The sequence below is a fragment of the Megalobrama amblycephala genome, linkage group LG4 (genome assembly GCF_018812025.1).
Source record: "Megalobrama amblycephala isolate DHTTF-2021 linkage group LG4, ASM1881202v1, whole genome shotgun sequence".
Classification (NCBI taxonomy): domain Eukaryota; kingdom Metazoa; phylum Chordata; class Actinopteri; order Cypriniformes; family Xenocyprididae; genus Megalobrama; species Megalobrama amblycephala.
This window is the reverse complement of record NC_063047.1, coordinates 53909423-53931537: the sequence shown is the minus strand read 5'-3', so window position 1 is coordinate 53931537 and position 22115 is coordinate 53909423. Positions and strand designations below refer to the sequence as shown.

General features: G+C 38.2%; 1 protein-coding gene across 1 annotated transcript; it reads right to left on the bottom strand.

Moving 5' to 3' along the window:
- On the bottom strand, positions 1-21729 carry ppp2r1ba (protein phosphatase 2, regulatory subunit A, beta a). Its single transcript, XM_048190033.1, has 15 exons — positions 21546-21729; positions 20578-20668; positions 20347-20447; positions 20009-20241; positions 16352-16499; positions 15978-16133; positions 14432-14546; positions 13792-13862; positions 7457-7591; positions 6177-6350; positions 5930-5990; positions 5578-5732; positions 3159-3301; positions 2967-3058; positions 1-1124 (listed from the first exon to the last, which is right to left on the bottom strand). The coding sequence occupies exons 1-15, from the start codon at positions 21621-21623 to the stop codon at positions 1108-1110; spliced, it is 1770 nt and encodes a 589-aa protein (XP_048045990.1). The 5' UTR covers positions 21624-21729; the 3' UTR covers positions 1-1107.
- Between the last annotated feature and the right edge of the window lie 386 nt (positions 21730-22115).

Genomic DNA, 22115 nt, shown 5'->3' with positions numbered 1-22115 from the left:
TAGGGTTATATAACGTTCTTTATTGAGTTCCCTTCTATCAAGGGCAATGTGACCATATTCATATAAAACCCGAAGCACATTCTAAAGACACTCATTACATAGAATATACTACTATACTGACTGCATTCTGAAGCTGAAGAATCGGACAGTCAACATCACAGGCAAAAGCAATGTGTTGAGGGACAGAGTTTAAGATGCCCTGTGAATAATAAGCTTCTCAATATACCGATGGCCTATGGAACCTGTGCGCAAGAGGCATGCAGATGCATTCATAGGAAGGACAAAAGTTAAACATCTTTTTTTTTTAATAAAGAAAAAAAAAAAAAAAAAGAAAAAAAAAGTGCAATATGGTCAATGGCACAGAATGGAGAAGCTTGCCTTCTGAAGATAAAAGGGCCATTTAGGAATGCCCATCCTCTGTTATAACAGTTGCAGGTAGGAGATGGAAATTTGTCGTGGTCCCTTTAAGAAGATAAGCACTTTGAGAACGGGAGAACAGTATGAGAGCACGCCACTGAAAGAACAGACATGCGGCTAGTGCTTTATGGGGTCTTGGTTTAACAACAATCAGTGTACGACGGGGCACAGGAACAGTATTCAAATGATAGTTGCAAGTTGCAGTAGTGATTCGCCCCCTTGGCATGCTGTGCGCATGCACGGGTCAACTCGAGCTTAAAATCAGCACTAAGAGCAAACATGGTTCAGCCCATCAGATCAGATAACTGAAGTTAAATTTAGACAGCTGATGCCTCAATACATCTATTTTTTTCTCTAAACCTATGATGCTTAATTACATTGTTAAGTGGATAGTAAAACACCATCTAAGTGTGTGACCCCAGGCTGATGTTAGAAAGTGAAGGGTTAGCAAGAGGGGCTCAGTGGGCCTATTGCAGGGTAGGAACGAAGAGCAAGATGGTATATGGTGAACAGTTGAAGAAAAAAAAAAAAAAAAACACTGAGAGAAGCCAAGTTTCCCTAAAACACTTCTCACTGAGAGGGAACAGAACACATCGTTTCTCCATAAACAGTCCAGTGGACGATCTCGGATGTCAATAAATACAATGGAGGTCAGCTTGAGATGGGTCTTGCGTTCAGCAGGAAGGTACTTTAGGCCAAGGAAAGAACTGTAGGAAGAGAGTAAAAAGTATTAAGGCCCTGATTTTCTAGAAGCAAAATCGAAGAAAGAACTGGTTTGATGTCAACGGGAAGTGTATTTGGAGTTTGTTTCGGAGTTTGAAACAGCACACCAAAGCGAAATTTCCAGAAACGTTTGCTTAAAGGGATAGTTCACCCAAAAATGAAAATCTGATGTTTATCTGCTTACCCCCAGCGCATCCAAGATGTAGGTGACATTTTTTCTTCAGTAGAACACAAATGATGATTTTTAACTCCAACCGTTGCCATCTGTCAGTCAAATAATTGCAGTAGATGGGAACTTCATCTATAAGAGTAAATAAAGCTTGCTTAGACAAATCCAAATTAAACCCTGCGGCTCGTGACGACACATTAATGTCCTAAGACACGAAACGATCGGTTTGTGTGAGAAACCAAACAGTATTTATATCATTTTTTACCTCTAAAACACCACTATGTCCAACTCCGTTCATGACTCCTTTAGTGATGTCTGATCGCGCTCTGACAACGGAAGTGATGTCTCGCGCATATACTTCAATGAGTGTCAGACATCACTGCCGCTGTCAGAGCACGATCAGACATCACTAAAGGAGTCATGAACGGAGTTGGACATAGTGGTGTATTAGAGGTAAAAAAATGATATAAATACGGTCCTTTTTTTCACACAAACCGATCGTTTCGTGTCTTAGGACATCAATGTGTCGTCATGAGCCGCAGGGTTTAATTTGGATTTGTCTAAGCAAGCTTTATTTACTCTTATAGATGAAGTTCCCATCTACTGCCATTATACGACTGACAGACGGCAGCGGTTGGAGTTAAAAATCATTTGTGTTCTACTGAAGAAACAAAGTCACCTACATCTTGGATGCCCTGGGGGTAAGCAGATAAACATCAAATTTTCATTTTTGGGTGAACTATCCCTTTAAAGCCCAAAGTGTTCTTCACTTTTTACATCTACGCGAAGGTCAGCGGACAGTGCGTGAGACGTGAATTTCATCATCAGAAGAGCACGCGCGTACTGTACGCGCACCGCCGGATATCTTTTTGCAGTAATTCGTTTATGACAACCGTGCCCTTGGGCTGTCAATTCACAAGTTACTCAAAGAAAAACTCCATAAATGGAACAGACTGGAACGCATGCAAGCTACAGCACCAATGGAGGCCTATGTAGATGACAGATTGTGCAAAAAGGTTAGAAAGTACCCTCATTTGTACAACTCTAGCATGAAAGAATACAAAGATGTTTACATGGGTTGTAACTCGTGGAGAGAGATTGCTCAAAACTGTTGAATGCCGGTGTACGCGCATGAATCAAATGAAGTAGACTTTGCAAGGCTGTACGTTCGACTGTGCACGTACACTAGCGTACGAAGTATACCCAGGGCTTAAGTCTGACATCACTGTTTATGTGCCCAAACGCTCAGATACACTGACGAGCTGCTTTATGTAATTCTAATTGAAAGTCATTACGTTTTTTTTCATGTTTAATACAGTAATGGTGCTTGCTTTAAAGCAATCTATTGTATGAAGTGCTATATAAATAAACATGAATTGACTGGAGTGCCGAATTGCTGAGCTTGTGAAAACATATCCACATCACTATGATCAGATGCTTTCTTAACTACTGTTTTCTTACTGCTAACATCTGTTGTGCGTTTATTTTGTTACTGAGAGGAAAGCACGCAGCACATATTAACATAAACATCTAAACGTCAATCTCAGCATCAGGATGTTTGCAAACAGTGAAGAATGTATTTGTGAAGAATGATAGTAGCTTTTTGGTTTGCAATTTTGGTTGCACAACACTCAAGAGCAGCAGTTGCAGAACTCACCACTGATGGCCTCTTGGGCGAAATATTTGACATCCATATCTTGATCTGATGCCAGTTTCTCCAGCACCGGTTTTACCTCTGTCTGCAGACAGCTGTAATCAAAACATCAGGGGGACATGATGCTGAAGTGAGTCACATTGAGGGAAATTATTATTTTATTTTTTTTCTGACCAAATGTGGATGATCACATACCTGCTGTCCAGCACAGGTCCAATCTTCTGAAGAGACTTTGCCACATTGAAACGTACATTGGCTACCTGGTCATTTGACATCTTCAAAACTACAGGGAGCATGTGTTTGGTGGTAATCTCCTGACCACACACCTCAGACAGAGCCTAAAACAGAGTTTCACACATCAGTGCTGCTACAGGGATCATGAGCTCTGTTCCCAATCCCTGCTGCCTATCTAGACAGCATTTAAGGGCATCATACACTAATTTCTGAAGTGAAGGATTGATCCAAAAGGTAAATTATAGATGTATTTTATTCAATTAAAAAAAAAAATAAAATAAAATAAAAAGTTTCTCATGTTTTGTTTGAAGATCACCATAGCTGCATGTGAACAGTGCTCTAAAATCTGTTACTTATATAAGGTTGAAATACAGGCCACATCCACACGAAGCCAGAGCTTTCCCTATCCAACCTTTTTTTTCCTTGCCTCAAGAAATATCTGAGTACACACGAAACCACTGAAACCGACTCAAAGCGATGTAGTATACATGCCAGACCAGTATGTTGCGCTGTAATTCTGCCACAGAGATACACTAAAAACAGAGAACAAGACTTGGAGCATGCACATAAACGCTGTATACAAACTTTAGTAAAGCTTATTAATAAAGCTTTACTTCAGTAAAGCTAATAGGCTCAGTAGATTCTGCAGCACGAACACAAGCATGTAGTCTGCTATTGTTGTTGCTGTTACGCGACGTAGCGGTGTCTGACTAGGGTCGAGACATGGGGTGATGACATCATCGTTTCACAAAATATACGGTTTGGCTGTACACACAAAAACGCAAGGGTGTCGTTTTTAGATTTATCCACTCTGGGACCCGGGTTCAGGCTCACAAAACGCTGGATCTGTCTGGATGAAACACCGATACGATACAAAATTCTTACGTATACATTTAAACGTGTCTCCGTGTGGACGGGCTCTCAGTTAGTACGCTGCCTTTGAAGGCAGTTGCCTATGCAGATTAGGGATGCACCGATCTGTCTTTTTCGCTTCCGATACCTGGGATTCAGTATCAGCCGATACCGATCCGTTCCGATCTTCAAACAATAAGAAAAGTACTAAATTACCTAATAAACTGTATGCCTCACAGGCTGTGACGGTCGGCATGACAACTGCGCCACCGCGGTCGTGGAGTGTCACTGCCGGTAGTGTGGCGTGTATATAATATATAATCTCAAAGGTCGCGTTAACCAAGATTTTTTTTTTTTTTTTTTTAGCAGGGACGGAAAAAATCTATTAATCTTTCATTGCGCAATATTATTATAATATTAACGGCTCCCATACAGAGCGGCACAAAGCACTTATGCGCATCCCGTGTGTAGAATGATACGCTTGAAGCATCATGGAGTCACAGCGCGCAGCGGCAGCGCTTCGCATTGAAAAGTTCAAAGCACAAAGTTAAGATATATTGATGCATATTGTATTACCGGTATCATTATCTACAGATGAAGTATAATAATAGAAACATTGATTCATCTTGGAGAGAGTTTCATAGTGTCGACTGTCGTAACCCGAACACGACACGCAGTCTGAATGCTGAATGGAGAATGACTGACAGTCGCAGCGGAGGGAGGCATTTACGTGAACTTTAATTTAACTACTTAAATATTCATCTGTACCTCAAATTAAACTATGGAATGGCTTCAGAACACTTAGAATATAGTGCACAGAACCTTTATGACGCACAGTATCGGAATTGGATTGGTCCCGTCCTGCCGATACCCGATCCGAATATCGGATCGTTGCATCCCTAATGCAGATAAGAGAGTTCACTATGTTTCAGAACTTACTGGAGATACTGTTCAGAGCTCCAAAACAGCATTGCAGCACTGATGATATAATTATATACGATAACCATAAATTATTAATATTATGTTAATGTTAATGTATGTTAGAACTAAATAAGCACGAGTATGTGTAGTATGTGGCGGTATTGCAGTCATAAACAGCAAAGACAACAGTGTGTACTGTTTTGGGACTCAAAACTCCCTCTACACCTCCCTACACTTATGTTGAGTGTGATTCATTGGCCAAAAAAAAAAAAAAAAAAAAAAAAAAAATTAGATGAATCTGCTTTTTGTTTTTTTTGTCTTTTTAAAACTACAGATTTCCAATAATACAGTTATAGTAAATTCTTTTGGCCACGATAATAGTGTATTTAAAAGTGTGACAACCCTAACTGATGCCAAACGAAAGTTTTAGATATCAACCAAATATAATTTCATGGATGTTGCACCATTCTACAAAGAGAATTATTATAACAAGACAGATCGTAATCTATTTTAATGTCAAAACATACGTCAAGTGCATCAACACCAACCCCATACCAACCTCTATGACTCAGCAGCTGGTTGTTAAAGCTGATAAGCTCTGACTCACATTAATGCAGAAGAGGGTAGTCATCCTGTGCAGGTAGTTGGGGTCATTGGCCATTCCCAGCACTTTGGGCACAATGGTGTTCTGTGCCCACTCGGCTCCAAACTTCTCCACCAGCTTCATCAGGTTACAGGTGGCTGCCTCTCTGATGGCATAAACTAAAGATTACAGAGACTAAGGTGTTAGTCTACTGACAGACTCCAACACATTATAAATGCGGTTTAAATTTTTCTGCTACAAGCAAAAGGAATTGCAAAAATAACTAGACTTTCTAAGTCTCAGTCCTACATTGTGTAGGACACATTATGTGCCAGAGTTGAATGCTTTTTATAACTTCAAATAAAAAGTAACCTACCATGATCGACAAGCCAAGCCATGCACAGAGAATTGAGTTTCTCATCAAAGAACTCTACACCCTAGAAGCACAAAAAAGAGAAAAAAAAAAATATGCCTCATATCAGTTAGCTCAACTTACAGGACCCAAAGTGACTTGGCGGCAATAAGCTAACAAGATGATTAGTTAAAATGCTTTGAGAACAATAGAACAGTCTGATCCCTATTTCAGGATAAAGCATACTAGGACATTGACAGCTGGGACTCACCAGCTGTCCAGCCAGAAGGGGCATATATTCGATGATTGCCAGCCGCACTCGCCATTTTGCATCCTCAGCCAGCTCAACAATAGCCGGAAGTAGAGACTGTGAAAGTTGGCGGATTCCAATCACCTCGTTCACGCAGTCTAAGTTGGAGATGATGTTGAGGCGAACCTCTGGACACTACAGAAAGGACACAACAAAATTTGTAACATTCCAGAAAACATGCTAAAAAAAATAAACACCACCACTGGCAACTAACTGAAATAAAATTAGTTGACATTAATTACTAAAACTAAATACAAAATATATTAAAGCTAAATAGAAATATTTCAAAGTTTTTCCTTCTTTTGCACCCCACTTTTAAAATCGCGAATTCGCGAAAGTAAAATGCGCATGGCCGCACTGGCATTCATAACGGTGCTTATCCACTGGCGCGGAGAAGAGTGAGCGTTTTCAGTTCATTCCTATAAAATAAAATTTCGCTTTGAATCTAAATACACCATCGCCTCGTCAGTCTGCTAGTTACTCTCGTCACGTGATAAATAAAATCTGAATCCTGCTGCTTATCTGTGCTGCGACTCATTTGGCTCATGCGGAATTGAGCAGACGGGTTCAGTTTTTAATTGTAATGTCTTCTCTAACTGAACTAAATTAACTTTTATTACTGTAAAAAAATAAAACGGCAGTGGGGGGTGTGCAAGTGATGTAACCGGTGTTGCGGCTGAACACCAGTAACACCAACTATCGCAGCAAGCCTACTCTGCATGCAGTCAGCAAGGATGTTAACCATTTCAGTGTCACAATCACAGGTTGACAACTATGTGATAAGATTTTTTTTTTTTTTTTTTTTTTTTTTTTTAATACACAGCACTAAACAGGACTAACACCGAACAGGAAACTGCTTCCTGTTTTTAAAACATGGATCAATGCAAGCTGCTGTCCAGGAGGTGGCTTTGTTCTATTTATTTCATGCAGTCTGTGTGACTGACAGATGTTCAAAGACTACTCCCAAGCAACTTAAAGAAAAGCGATTGCAATACAGACAGCAGCAAGCAACAAAAAGACCCAGTAAAATAAAGAGATGAGACGTGAGATATTGTGCTGCACTCATCCATTCATCTCTCACTTCAATGCTTTCTGCTTTCAACTAAAAGGCTAGCATTAGCAATGCCTCACCTCGACAGGATCAAAGTGAGCAGTTGCACAGAAGTATCATCTGTGACTGGAACATGACGCAAATTACCTCAGCCAGACCTCTCTCACACACACACACACAGCAGGCTTACCTCATCTTTGAGCTGGGCCAGGAAAAGGGGAAGCAGGTGCTCAATGGTGTTGTCTTTGCCTAAGATGGTGGAGAGGCCCATAATGACTGACGCCAGCGCAGACTTCACATGCTGATTAGTGTCTGAGACAAGTTCCTGTTGACAGAGGAGCAAACAATCAATGGAAATAAATGGATCACAAAACAGTTCAGATCATATTATGGTTTGAGTCACAGATCATATTTTTTGGATCAGCAAATAAAATAAACAAACAAATAAAAATTGAGGGTTTAAGACAAATGTAACTTTGCTTAACATTTAACTTAAAATCACTTTAAGTACTACGATACCACAGCAAAAACTCCTAACTAATAAAGTTCAAACCTCCTTAAAAGACAAGTGAACAGACAGTAAAAATAAGAATACACAAATTAAAACAGATAAATACTATAACAGTTACAAATAAAGTTAGGCCTAACAGTAGTATTCATGTACAGAAATGTAATATAAATAAAATTGTAATTGCACTGCATGCATAGTGTTCACTGTATAAATTACATATAGATTAATAATTGTTAAAGTTGTTTTGTTGTTTGACAATTAATGACAGTTATTTTTAGGCTGCTGTCACTAAATGCATGGAATCAATGTACAAATGCACAACCGAATGCATGGAACCAATATGATGAAATATTCCAATTTCTTTCTCAAGTCATCTCAACTGTTTAGGTTCACTTAAGACTTTATAACCCAACTGTATACAAGAATACTTGTCGAGACGGGGATTTTGAGATCATTTTGTGTGTGTGTGTGTGTGTGTGTCTCTGTGTCCATTCAAGCTCAAGGAGTCGCGAAACAGCTCAATTGTGTGTTCGTGCGCCATCTGAAAGACACCTCTGTGAGCATGCATGCTTTGAGTGTGTGCGCACAGAAAACAACGTGGGATTGAGAAATTAGCCTCTTCTTGCATTTGAATTGTTTAAAAATGCTTGAGTTTTAAATTGGCAAGACTTCAAAACACATACAAATAAACTTTCACTATTAAATGGCTAAATGCAGTTAATCCCTGAATCACAGGCGTTCCCCTAGTAATACCTGAAGGCTACAAAGTGTGAAATCTCACTGCACCACATTTCCAGCAAAATCAACTATTACTTACATAAGTTACATGATTAAAAGTGACAGTAAAGACATTTATAATCTTACAAGAAAGATATATATATTTTTTTTTTTTAAATGCTGTTCTTTTGCATTTTCTATTCAAGTATCCTGAAAAATATGTTTCATGGTTTCCACAAAAAATTAAGCAGCACAACTGTTTTCAACACTTATAATGATAAGAAATGTTTCTTGAGCACCAAATCAGCATATTACAATGATTTCTGGGGGATCATGTGACACTGAAGACTGGAGTAATGATGCTGGAAATTTTAATAAGGAATAAATTACATTTTAATATATTAAAGGTCCCGTTTTCCGTGGTTTTTTGAAGCTTTGATTGTGTTTATAGTGTGCAATATAACATGTGTTCATGTTTCACGTGTTAAAAAAAAAAAAAAAAACAGTATTTTTCACATAATTTACTTATCTGTATACCGCTGTTTCCACTGTCATAAAAACGGGCTGATGACTTCCTTGTCTTATGAGGTCCCTCCTTCAGAAATACGTAACAAGTTCTGATTGTGCCAGCGGTTCCTGTGTTGTGATTCGACAGCAGTTTAGCGCATCTTGCCCGGAAAGGTCACGCCTCTTACCATAACGTGGAGATGCACGCGCTCAGTGTTATTGTAAACATGTCTTTAATTTTACCCTATCAATTTGAGCCGGAATCAGACCCGGTGATTGGACTGCGGGATGAAAATAACAGCGTTTCGACGACATGGCGACAAACACACTCTACAAACGCAACTCTTGTGTATTCCTGTGGGCGGAGGTTAGTCAAAAAACTGTTTTAGTGACGTCATTAAAGAAGGAAGTAGAGGGATGTAGTCCAAACTGGCCGTTCGATGTAGGCGACTTCTGTTAAATAAAATATCTCGCTTGGCATTGAACTTTGAGCTTTAAAATTTTACAGATTTTATTTATACTCTAACAACAACATTACACACTAACTAAAGTTTGAAACATGGGATCATGAGGAACGGGACCTTTAAGATAGAAAGCAATTATTGTAATTTGTAAATTGTAATGTTTCAACATTACGGTTTTTACTCAGGAGACTTTTACATTGCAGAGGAAAGAACTTGTGTAATGCAATGCAATAAAAAAATGTAATAAAATAATTACTGCACTTGGAACATGTTGAATGTTTCTATTGCAATGAAATATATGAAAGCTCTCTTTATGAGAAAGATTCTAATGTACATCAGCTACACTAAAGGTTTGGAATAAAATCTGCTGTGCTATCATGAATCTTGTCAATTTTTGCATCTATGCTGTGGGCCATTGCAGGTATTTTGGTGGGCATATACAAAATAAATGACACATTCTCAAAAATACATATATTAGCTACTAGAACACCTGTCCAACATCGGTTTGAATCTACGCAAAGACATTTTCACCAGAACAAGATGCTTCTTACAAACCAGGAGAAAACACTGATACACATTAAATGAGCCAGTGCAGAAAAGTGTTCTAGTGTTGCTACAGCCAGTAGGTCAGAGTACAGACACAATGACACACTGTTAATCTGATCTTGTTTAAGTCTTAGACACTTAGAGAACAGATGCTGACTCAAGAGTTATCTGCCAGTAACTGATCCAGGATTGGAACTACACACCAATTAAATGTGATGAGCACTGGAACAAGGAACAAGCGATCAGTCTGAAAAGTGACAGATTGCAGAGATGCTGTTGACCAACCCTCTACAATGTGAGTAAATCACAAGCATGTGAACAAATTTCACACAAGGTGACTGAAACAGGTCTTTAATTAGCCAATGGCTAGTAAATTGTACGATTTCACTTGCCTGTGATTGAGTTAGAGGCAAAAAATAAATTTAGAGCAGATATAATTTCATTGCCTTCTGAGCTTTACGCACTGTTGTTTGGCTCATAGCGCCCTCTGTCACCTTCTCTCACATACGCACTCAACATGAGAGTAAAAGAGAGGCTTAAGCTCAAGCCACGTACAGAGAATTGATGCGCTAGATCTAAATGCAGGACTCGACAATAAGGACTGCCCAATGGCTAAAAGTTGACGGAATGGTCACTGTCCCGATCAGGCCAGTGCTGCATCGTCATGAAAGTTTATCATTTGCACGTGTTTTTTAGCCTTGCCAATTTAAACATTCAAGCGCAAGAAGACACGAAAGAGAACTGAATTCGGTACATTTGAAGTGCATGCCAAGAAAGTGGCTTCTGACTGCACGTGAATACAGAATTAAGTTATCTTTCACATCGTCTTGCACATGAACGGACAAATTCACACAATTATATCGACATTCCTGTCTTGGTGAGTATCCAAGTAAACATTCATTTATGTATTAAGTGAACGTAAACAGTTGAGAAAGACAAAAGTATCAGTATACTGGATCCATGCATTATGTCTTAAAGTGACAGCAGTCTAATATTCCTGCTGCTATCTGTGTAATCAAACAACAAATGACTCATTGCGTAAAAAAAAAAAAAAAAAGAAAAAAAACCTCACTCACTGCTCTAGACTGAACTTTTGAAACTTTTTAGGACTCATCTATATTTAATTTATACAGTGAAGAACATGCAGTGTTATTTTACATTTGATTACTTAATTCAGTTTCTGTAGCTAATCTATATTAGGGCTGGACAATAATTCAATATCAATATATATCGCGATATAATTTTTTTCGATAACGGTGATATGATTTTTTAACATTTCCGGTATTTCGATATATACATTACAGCATCACTGACTTGAGGTGCAGCCGTTAGAAAGAGCAGAACGTGATTGGCTATTTGCGTGATGACGTACACCACAGAGAAATGCAGCCACCAGCCAGTGCTCAACAGTTGTACGCTAAGATCAAACGCGGCAAGTTTTACAAAATGAGTACACCTGATGCAAATGCGACGGAACAAGCTTCCACAACTTGATGAAAATATGTGTGCATAACTACACCGTGCTGGTTAATGTTTGGTGCAGGAGAATGTGTGAAATAAAATCTTTAAACCATAGACTGTAAAAAAAGATGGACGACGCGACGCCGCTTCCTTCCATTGTACTGAACTGAAGCCAAAATGGGCCAATGAATGGGCGCTGACACGTTACGCAATACGTCAAAAAAAAAAAAAAAGTTTGTAGCCTGGGCATGCGCAGAAGTAATCGTCAGTGGAGCCCGGAGGCGGAGTCGCGATATCAAACTTCCGCCCAGACGACTGCGTCATCATTCATGTATTTTAAATAGACTATAAAAATTACACACAATTTAAAATTCTACCTATAAAATAATAGGCTATTCTGTTTCTAGAGCAATAATATTTTTGAAACAGCAAATTCAGTAGATAAAATCAATATAATATACCACTAGAAACAACTCTAAATCGTCAGAAACGGTCCTGCCATTTTAAATCAAGTTCAACTAACGTTACAGGAGATTGATTGCTGTAATTAGAGTAAGCTATCATTAGTTTTGTCCAGCTAATTATTATTTTATACCCATAAAAATAATAAGTAACTGCCAGATAACGATCACCTGCTTTTTCCCGACATGGTTAACATTAGGTGTGTTATCTTAACTAATAACATTTATTAATTAGCTTATAGCGCCCACATTTAATGTTACAGAAAAAAGTTCAATCTCCCCTCGAAGCTCCGACAGTCCTCAGACAAGCTGTCAATCAACTTCGAATCATGACGACACGCCCCGTTTTTATAGCATCAAATTGCTAGCTAAAATCTAAATCATCACAAAAACGAACAATTGAATATATATCAGCGTGATAACAACTACCTTAAATGACCAAAACCATCTTTCAGAAAGTTTTATTTGAAGCAGAATTTATTTTTAAGTTTTCACTGAAGTCTCATTCGTCTGCACTGAGAGGGCGGGGTTTATGACCTGTACTGCATCCAGCCTCCAGGGGGCGATCAAAGAGCCCGCAGCTTCACTTTTCAGGACGTATGAGACACACCCGCTTTAAACACGGATACTTCTGTATGAGCTATGTGTCACGTGGCTAGTGTTATTAAACTGAAACCGAGCACATGCGCACTCCGCCTGTATATCATAAAAACAACCGTATTTTTCATGTGTTCGTATTCAAACTCCAGTTCTGACCGCATCGTGAGCAAAATACAAACAACACACGTGCTGTGCTGAGGTAAACAGCCTACGGCTTGCGTATTTGAACGCAGCTAGAGCAAGCAGAGGTGAATGAGCAGCACTTTTGTGTTATTTGAATTATCCGCTGTAATGCGATCTCATGCGAACATATTTTCCATTTGTGCTGGTAGATTACAGCAAAACAATCCACTTCCAAGAGAAGTGATGCTTCCTCATGCATAATACTGCAATTATAATCTTATGCACACTACAGCGCAGTAATTGGATTAAATTAGCTTTATGTCATGAATACATATGTCAAGATTCGCTCGAAACGGTCTACGTCAGCATGTTCGACCATGCCCATACTTGGGCCGAAAGTACACGATGTCGTCAGATTTTGTGTCGTTGCTCCGACTCAGCTTTTCAAACAGGAAGACAAAAATCGCTATGAAAAATGCAAAAATAACTATTTTTCACTTATGAATAACATTGAGTACCTTTAGTGTTTTCAATGATGTGCAGCCTATACATATCTGTTTACATCTCAAAAAAAGTGTTTTGGGGTTTCATGACCCTTTAAGAATAATAAAATCAGCCTACATTATAGTTTAATGTTAAAGATATTAATATTACTAAAGTGAGTGAGTCTTATGTTTATTTTTATGTTTGTATGAAGGCTAAATACAAATAAAAGCTGAACATAAATTTATTTGTACTGTTTTTATTTCTAAAATATTATATAGTTTTTATAGGAAGAGATTTCATAGATTTGGCTAATTCATTTTTCAGACGTTTGTAGGTACAGACATCCGTCGTGGCCGTTCTTGGCAGTTTTTCTGAGGCTGGAACAATTTGTCCCAGGAACTTTTTCCCCCCAGACCTGTTGCATTTCCAATGTGGTCTGGGGTACAGTGAAGATAAGGCAAATTAATCTGGTGACGTAGGACTGAGACACTTTATAGTTCTCGCTGGATTTCGTTCTCCGCATATGAAAAAATGGTGGCTGAAATAAAATGCTGCGTGAACTCAACCAAGTCTGGTGAGTAAAATAAAAAAATAGCCAAAGGCGACTCCAGCTTTAGTGTGTCCGTAATGGGCTGACTGAGCATTTTACCTTAACACAGGGGAGAATGTGTGTCATGATGATAGTCTCTCTGCTGTCCTCTGGCAAATTTTCACAGAATTCTGAGGATAAGATAAATAAACAATTAGGTTTATCACAAAACACAAATTTCAGCAGCAAACCCCAGTAAATTTCAAAGTTTTCAGTAAGTCACTTTTTTTCTAAAACGTGCTGCGATTCATATAATGCAATTAACATTAAGCAAAACAAAATATGAGCAAACTGCACAAATTTGTATTTCCTGAATAATGAGAAGCCAAGATTATTTGTTTAAGTTATTTCCCACACACCACTATGTTAAATACGCCTGGCAGTATAATCAACTTTTATAATGAATGCCACTATAATTTAAGCTTATTTCATACTTCCATTTTTCATCACTGTTCTGTTCTTAATATTAAAGGATTTGATGGGGTTGAGGGGAACTAAAATACGTTTATAGTGTTTATAATGTTTATAAATATTTTGTTTTATTTACTGGTATTTTACATTTCTGAATGTACTTATAAAATGTGGCATGCACCATTGTCTGACATATAGACCAATGCTTATTACTTATTTAAATCCATTAATAGAAGAGGTACTCAGCTTCATGGTGACATTACATGGCTGCTCTGATGCCATCTCTCACCTTTGACTTTGTTTGCAGCAGCGGCACGAACCTCAGCCTCACAATCTTTCAGAAGGTTCTGGAAGGCTGGCACTAGGTCATTCTTTGTGATTTCTGGACCCACAGCTTTCTGCAGCTGTAAATTCACAGAGACAAGCATGTCATTTCATATTTCCATTTCACAGTAGCATCTCAGTGTTTCCTGCAGACTGAAGGACAAAGGCACTTCCGATGCACGCTAGGATACAATGAAGTCTATTCTAGCTCTGAGTGTGAGATGAGGTACATAACTCATTTCTAAAGCAGGTCAAAAATGCCTGTGTTCATTGCTTTTTACATCCAGGCTTTTTCTAGGGATTTGACTGCATTCAACGTTTCTTTTCCTGTAAAATATCAAACATTTCGAGTAGCTCAGGATAATACAATTTCATCCAATGACATGACAAAATAACATGGAACTGCATTTAGGTCAAGCTGCACAACAATACACAACAATGTGTATCAGAGCAGGATTATAGAGACCAGTGAACTATTATGAGGTGTCATCCTGAAACTGTGGAACCAGCTGTTGAACCTTAGCACAGATACATACTAGGGAAGAGGTTTCCAGGAAGCTTATATAACATTAGTAATATAAAACAAAGTTAAAAAGGAACACAAATACAGATCATATAACCGTGATTGCTGCATCACTATTCAACAGTAGAGTTCTGCAACTCCTGAACCAACATTCATTTATGAACCTGACAAGATTTAGTGGTTTGAATCAGTTTGACGAGTACTTTATTGGATCAACTGTCAGAGTGGTTACTCAGTTTATATCAGACTCACTTAAGCCAAGCTCACAATAAAAGATTGAAGCTTGTCGCTTTTGATATATCAGTCAGCATCAAGAATTTGCTGATCGCAGTGTGCCCGGTATACTAGAAAGGCACACACAGATTAGTCGCTTCAACAGATTACAGATTTGTTTGAAACTGCTCCCACTGAGTAAGAGACCAGCATTGAACATCAGTCAAATTAAAACTGCATTCTGTAGCATGGATGCATTAAATTGATTACACCTGACAGTGAAGACAGTTACAAAAGATTGCTATTTTAAATAAATGCAGCTCTTTTGAATTTTCCATTCAAAGAATCTTGAGGAAAAAAAAAAAAAAGATCAGTTTCCACAAAAATATTGAGCAGTATTTAATTCTTGAGCACCAAATCAGCATATTAGAAGGATCATGTGACATTGAAGACTGTAGTAATGATGCTGAATTCAGCTTTGCATCACAGGAATAAATTATGTTTTAAAATATATTAAAATAGAAAACATTAAATTGCAATAACAGTTCACAATAATAGCCTTGGTGAGTGTAAGAAACTTCTTTCAAAAACATCTTACTGAGCCCAAACACTTGAATGGTAGTGTAGTTATGATCGTGAGGAGAATTATGAACCATTTGGGGAGGGAGCTGTCCCACAGCATGCAAACAGCATTTTGTGGTAAATACTTGGATTTTCCAATAAAATTTAATTGCACATAATTAACTACATGGTTAACACACATAATTATGCTTACATCAGAGAATTTGTCTGCAACCATGTAGCGAACCCTCCAGGACTTGTCCTCTGCTGCCTGGCGCAGGGTGGGCATTACCAGAGCTTCCAGATCCTCTTGAGGCAGCAGAGTGGCAATGCTGACGCCAGCTTCCACAGCCAGGAGACGAACAGAGTCCTACAGTGATGTAAATGTTTGCATTCAGATGTCAGAAGAAAACACTTTGATATTTACCATACGATTCTGCTTCAGCACTGAATTACATAAACGCAATGAAAACCTTTCAAGACTGCATTGGTCTTGTCATGCAACGTGTGTTCAGAGCCTTTAGCTGTGGTTTGAGTAATGACGGAATAAGAGTGTGTACATTTCAGTGAATATTACTGAAACCAGACCTGTTCATCAGATGCCAATGCAGTGAAGAGGGAAATGATGTCACTCTTAACATACTCCAGCTCCAAAACTTTAGCAAATTCACCCAGCTTGGAGGCGGCTGCACGGCGCACCATGGGAGTATCATCAGAACACAGGGTGCGGAAGTGCCTGAGGAGAGATGGTACATGCGTTAACATGTTTCCAATTAAACAGAAAATGAAGATGATGAGGTAGAAATTTTCCTTTCCACTTGGATTATTTTAACATTAACACTACTATAACTATAATTGCACTTAGTCTAAATGGCTATTCATGCCAAGAGTGAATCATCACCACAATAAACCATACATTCCTATGGCCCCAGTCAGACCAGGGACAAAAATATGCCTGTTGACAGAATGTGTTATAGATTCTGTAAAAAAGATACAAGCTATTGGGTCTGGAGTCCTGTTTTACAGCTGCCGATATTGTCGATACAAGGAGCATGCCAAAGCAAAAGACAGAAGTGATGTGAACAGCAGGAATGCATTTAATATACATTTACATTGGGGTGAATGTCACAAAATATGTTAAAAACATGTCTGGATTAGGGATACACCAATACCATTTTTCATAACCAATCCAATTACGATACCCAAATTCTGAGTATCAGTCAAAAGCAGTGCTTTTTTTTTTTGATCATTGTAGAATATCTTTACCTCTATGTGTGTGGAGCTGTGTGGATTATATTTATGATTGATGGAAGCATTTTTTGGGGGGTCTACAAAACATTGCAGATGGCTTGAGAGGGAGTAAATCATGGGATAATTTCTCATTTTTGGGTGAACTATCCCCTTTAAGCTATCAAATAGATTTGGAAGAATTGGAATGTAGTGCACGAAAACTTTCATGGTCTTTTATAATGTGTTTTGCCTTAAAGGAGCTTAAAGGCTGATTTATTCTTCTGCATCGAGTGTACGCCATAGCTATGGCGTAGGCTGTTTGCACCACGCACAGCCTACGACGTTGCCTGACGCACACCTCTTCAAAAATGTAACAACGCGTCAATTCTACGCGGACCGCTAGCGCTGTGATTGGTCTGCTAGAACCCCTCAAAAAACTGGCGCAGAGCAATAGGAGAAGAGCAAGCGTTTTCAACTTCAATAGGAATGAAAAACGCTGTTTATGGGGAAACATACAGTCAAACTGCAACAAAAGTCGTTACCCATTTGCCGTTTCTATTTGTAAGCTTCTCTGACAACACGACAAGCTGCTTCTTCGACTTTTGCCTCGATACTCAACATTACCGTGGACACTGCCTACTAGTGGTCTGCATGCACATCGACACAGACAACGACGCAGAAGTATAAATGAAAACAGACACATAGCCTAAGGCGCAGAGGCTCCAGCGTAGGTCCGATGCAGAAGTATAAATCAGCCTTAACAGTAACAACCATAAGTACACACAGTATCGGATTTGGATCTATCCAGTCTGATCAGCAAAAACTGCAGCACTGGAAGAGATACCGATACTGAACATTGGATCGGTGCATCCCTAGTCTGGTTCATATTTTACTCAAATCAAAAGAAACTCTCACTTTGTTTTAGGATAATTTTCATTGTCAGATTATTTTCATGACAATTAAGCACATTTTCACTCTAAATCCTATCTGGTGGCAGAAAATTACAGTTCTGCAGTAGCAGTCAATGGAAGCCACACAATAAAAGAAGAAAAAATAAATAAATAATTTTGAGTTTATATCTCACAATTCTGACTTTCTCCCTGCAAATCCAAGTTTAGTTTATTACAAATTGTGAGATACTCATTATTCTGTCTTTTTTCTTCAGAATTGCAAGTTTATATCCCACAATTCTGATTTTTTTCCTCCTCAGAATTAAGATATAAACTTAATTGCGAGATATAAAGTCCGAACTGGGAGATATAAACACGAAAATGCAAGAAAAAAAGTCAGAATTGTGAGATAAAAATGTTATAGGCTGTTTAAAAGTTACCCATGTAAAATGTTATAGGTTTAAATATTTCATGCTGTAACTACTATGTACGTATGTCCCCTATGAACTGCACATGTAAATATTATGTAGACTTACTGTTTACATCAAATTCCTGCTTTAATAGTAGACTAATCATTGCAGGTTTCATCAGTCCAGTCTGTGACTTGCAACATAAAAGGGCGTCTATAAGACTATATTTTTTGCATTCCGATTCTAACATTCAAAGGAATAACAAAACATTTTTCTCTTATTCTGTGGATTTTGCCAAATTTCCTCCACTTGTTATGTCTTGTTATCTCTTGCACTGACATTTTTAATTTATGCTGATTTAAATAAAATAATTGCATTACATTCATCTTTTTACTATAATACAGTAAAAAAAAAAAATACTATTTATGTATTCAGCAAAAGCTGATTAAAGATTACAAGGGCACATGAATGCAAATAAAAAAAATAATTATGCACATGGAAAAAATCACTGATAAATACTGTAATATTCCTATCAAAAATTATTTTGATTTTTTTATGGTGTTTTTAAAGTAATGCTGAGAACACTCCACAAGATTTTTAAAGTCGTTGAGTTGCTGTTCTTCTCTCACTAAACAACCATCTAGCTGCTGTTGAGTGCACATTGCACAACAGATCAGCGACATCTATGTCCGGTCTACAAACTACACTTCACAACCAAACACACGAGAAAAGTGATAGAGGAAATAGGGCTGGGCGATATGGGCAAAAAGCCATATCTCGGTATTTTTTGGCTAAATGGCAAAATACTGTAAATATTTAAAAAATGCAAAATGCCTAATGTCCTACAAACAATGTTCATACTGAAGGCTATTAAAACAAATATACTGATTGTAATCAAGTAGTCCATGTTATATATGTGCAAAAAGGCGAAATTACATTACATTCTAACAAAACATTACAATCTAAAAGTAAGAGTTAGAGTTAAGTAGTCAGAGTTATGGCGATCCTATATTGTGCTCCGTCTGTTTGGCCCACATGGGCGCGGCGGCGCTCCTTCATGGAAGTCTATGATGAAGTTTAGAGGAGATTCGCTAGCAGAAGTATTGCCTCATTCTGTATCGCATATAAAAAAAATATATCGATATCATACAAACTCGATATACCACCCAGCCCTACCAGGAAATAACATAAGATCACGAGTGAGACTGGAGAATTTCTTTGTGTAGCCCACAAGTAGCTTGCGTTACAAGAGATTTGCAGCAAAAGAGAAAAAAACAAGAATATGAAGAAGAGAATGGTTGCTGATGTTCTGTTGCAGGTCTATGACTCCTCCCCTTGAACTTTCCCTCACCCTGTATCTTGCTTTCTCACTGGCTGCAAGTCATTGCCAGTGTCATTTCCAGTCAAAAACACATTTCACACTACATGTCTCACATGAGTAGCAGACAGGTCCAGGTCCGGGCATCAGCACTTCTCTCAGATTGTGTCTTTGATAACACACACAACGCGACCATCATGTCAACGAACACTATATTGCATACGATTTTGGGCATTTGTCAGCAATTTCCACAAAACTGCTGTCAAATGGGTTGTTTTTTGTTAAGTTATTTTTTTTTCTTTCAATATGCTCTTGGTGTAAGCAATCCTGAATTTAATACATCAATATTTCCAAACTGAAAAAAGTAAAACACTCTTCACAATTATGCTGAACTTACTGGCGAATCTCAGCTTTGACTGTACTGGAAACTCGTGGGTAGCAGACACTGAAGAGACCACAGGCAGAAGTACGTGATGTAAACCAGTCACCGCTGGCCAAACGCTTCACCAGAGGCTCAAAGTGCACTTCCAGGTCAACTGGAGAGTGCTCATGGGAGATCTTCCGCAGAGACTCCACTGCCTTGTCTCGCACCACTGTCTCTTCAACTGTAGCCAGACTCTCCAAAGGGGGCTGAAAAGCCCAAGACACAAGTAAGAAAAGTCACAAGCAAACAAATTCAAATTCAGTCTCTTAGTTAAATTATTTTGAGTCAATTTCTGAAATCAAAAAGCTTACGAGGAGACAGTGCACATATTCAGGACCTCCAACCAGCATGGTAAAGTTCCCCAGTTGCTCAGCAAGGGCAAGCAGAACTTCATCTTCATCATAGATGGTATCTGATCAATCACAAAATATGAGAAATTGAACAAGAAGCATTCATGAGTGAAATGGTTTACTACATCTAAAATAAATGTGTTATTGTGATTTTGGCGATGAAATAAACCAGCAGTCTTCAAAAAACCTTACCTGTGAGGAAAGGTAGAAGTTCAGTGCGTGTCCTTTCCACCCCCAGAGCTAGGGCGATGGTGGACAGTTTCTTAATACTGTTCAATCGTAACTATAAGAAGAAAAGACCAGAAATCTGTAAGAAGAGAGTCTAAATATATTTGATGGTGAAACAGCTGACTCGCCGAGGGACCAAACAAACTACTGGTCTCGGTTTCTCTAAAAGATAGCTTGATAGATGACACTTATAATAATCACATCGTTCACAATTCATTGAGACCAAAAATACTAAACCATTAATTTTCTTACTTGATTCCTATCCTGTATCTTTATAATAGGAGGAAATTAGCTCATCTATTGGAGATCTTAACTAAAAATCAGTACTTCGATATATTTTAACACGATACACAAAATGCGCAATACATATTCCACATTTCATTAACTAAAAGTTAACTAATAAATTTGGCAGTGTCTTAACTACTGAATCATCTTCTCTTGAAATGACAAACTGTCAATGTGTTCAAAATGCAAACTAATTCAACAGTCGTGTCAGGCTTATTCTCTACAAATTTTAACGTGCTTTAAAATGTCTTTAAGTGAAATAATGGGATTCTCTATTTAAGTAAACTAGTCAATGACATACATGTTTACAGGTAAATCACAGAACAGCTAAGTTATTAGCAATCATGCAAACTGTTCTGCGTCACACTTTATTTACAAATGAAAGTGGGTCATTGTATACAGATGAAATAATACATTCGGATTTGCTAAATTACATACTGGTGGCTTTAGCTGCCAGTCAATTTAATATATAATATTGCAGTCTCTTAATTCCTAAATTATGTTCTTGTCCCTACCGGGGGCTAACCAGTAGGCTAAGCTAGGACAGGCCCATGTTACCGGTAGCTTAGCTATTCGTTTCAAGTCAAACGTACGCGTTTGAGTCTATTTCTATTAGAAATTTGTGTAAAACTATGTATCTCGTTTACCTGAACATCTTCATTTCTCAGTTCATCAATTAGCACAGCAATAGGGTAAAGAGAGTCGTCGCTGTCTGCTCCCGCCATCTTGGATGCTAAAGGCTGCTTAGCTAGTTCCTACTACGGGGTTTCTCACTGCTGCCTGGAGACAGTGCACGAGCCCAACCCAGCACACTAAAAAACAGCGCACGAGCTCGAGATGCGCGCACCCCAGTGTTGCATAAATCAACTGTGTTTTAAAACCTGATCCAAGAGATCGTTGTGTGCAATGGTTGGAAACAACAAATTTGAGATTATTGTTTATAACATTTAATCTTTTTTTTTTTTTTTTTTTAAATGTTGCATATTTATTCACCCAATACATTTTGAGACAAAACTTGCTTTCAGTTTTATTGTAGGTTGTTAAATGAAGTGTTTTTCAGTTATTCTTGAAGTTTAAGGCTATATTCTATTTAGAGGGAAAAATAAAACCATAGCTTCAGGTACTGAAAAAAGATCCACTGTGTTCAAAAAGGCAGGAGAAGCAGAATAGGCCATTATGAAAAATAAGAATAAATATAGCCTATATAAATTGTTGCC

Excerpts from the sequence above, each read along its gene's own strand:
- ppp2r1ba (XM_048190033.1), bottom strand. The coding sequence starts at position 21,623 with ATGGCGGGAGCAGACAGCGACGACTCTCTTTACCCTATTGCTGTGCTA. Across the intron at positions 7,592-13,791 it reads ACATTCTCCCCTGTGTTAAG|GAACTTGTCTCAGACACTAA; the intron begins GTAAAATGCTCA and ends CTCTGTCAACAG. Across the intron at positions 6,351-7,456 it reads TGGCCCAGCTCAAAGATGAG|TGTCCAGAGGTTCGCCTCAA; the intron begins GTAAGCCTGCTG and ends TCCTTTCTGTAG.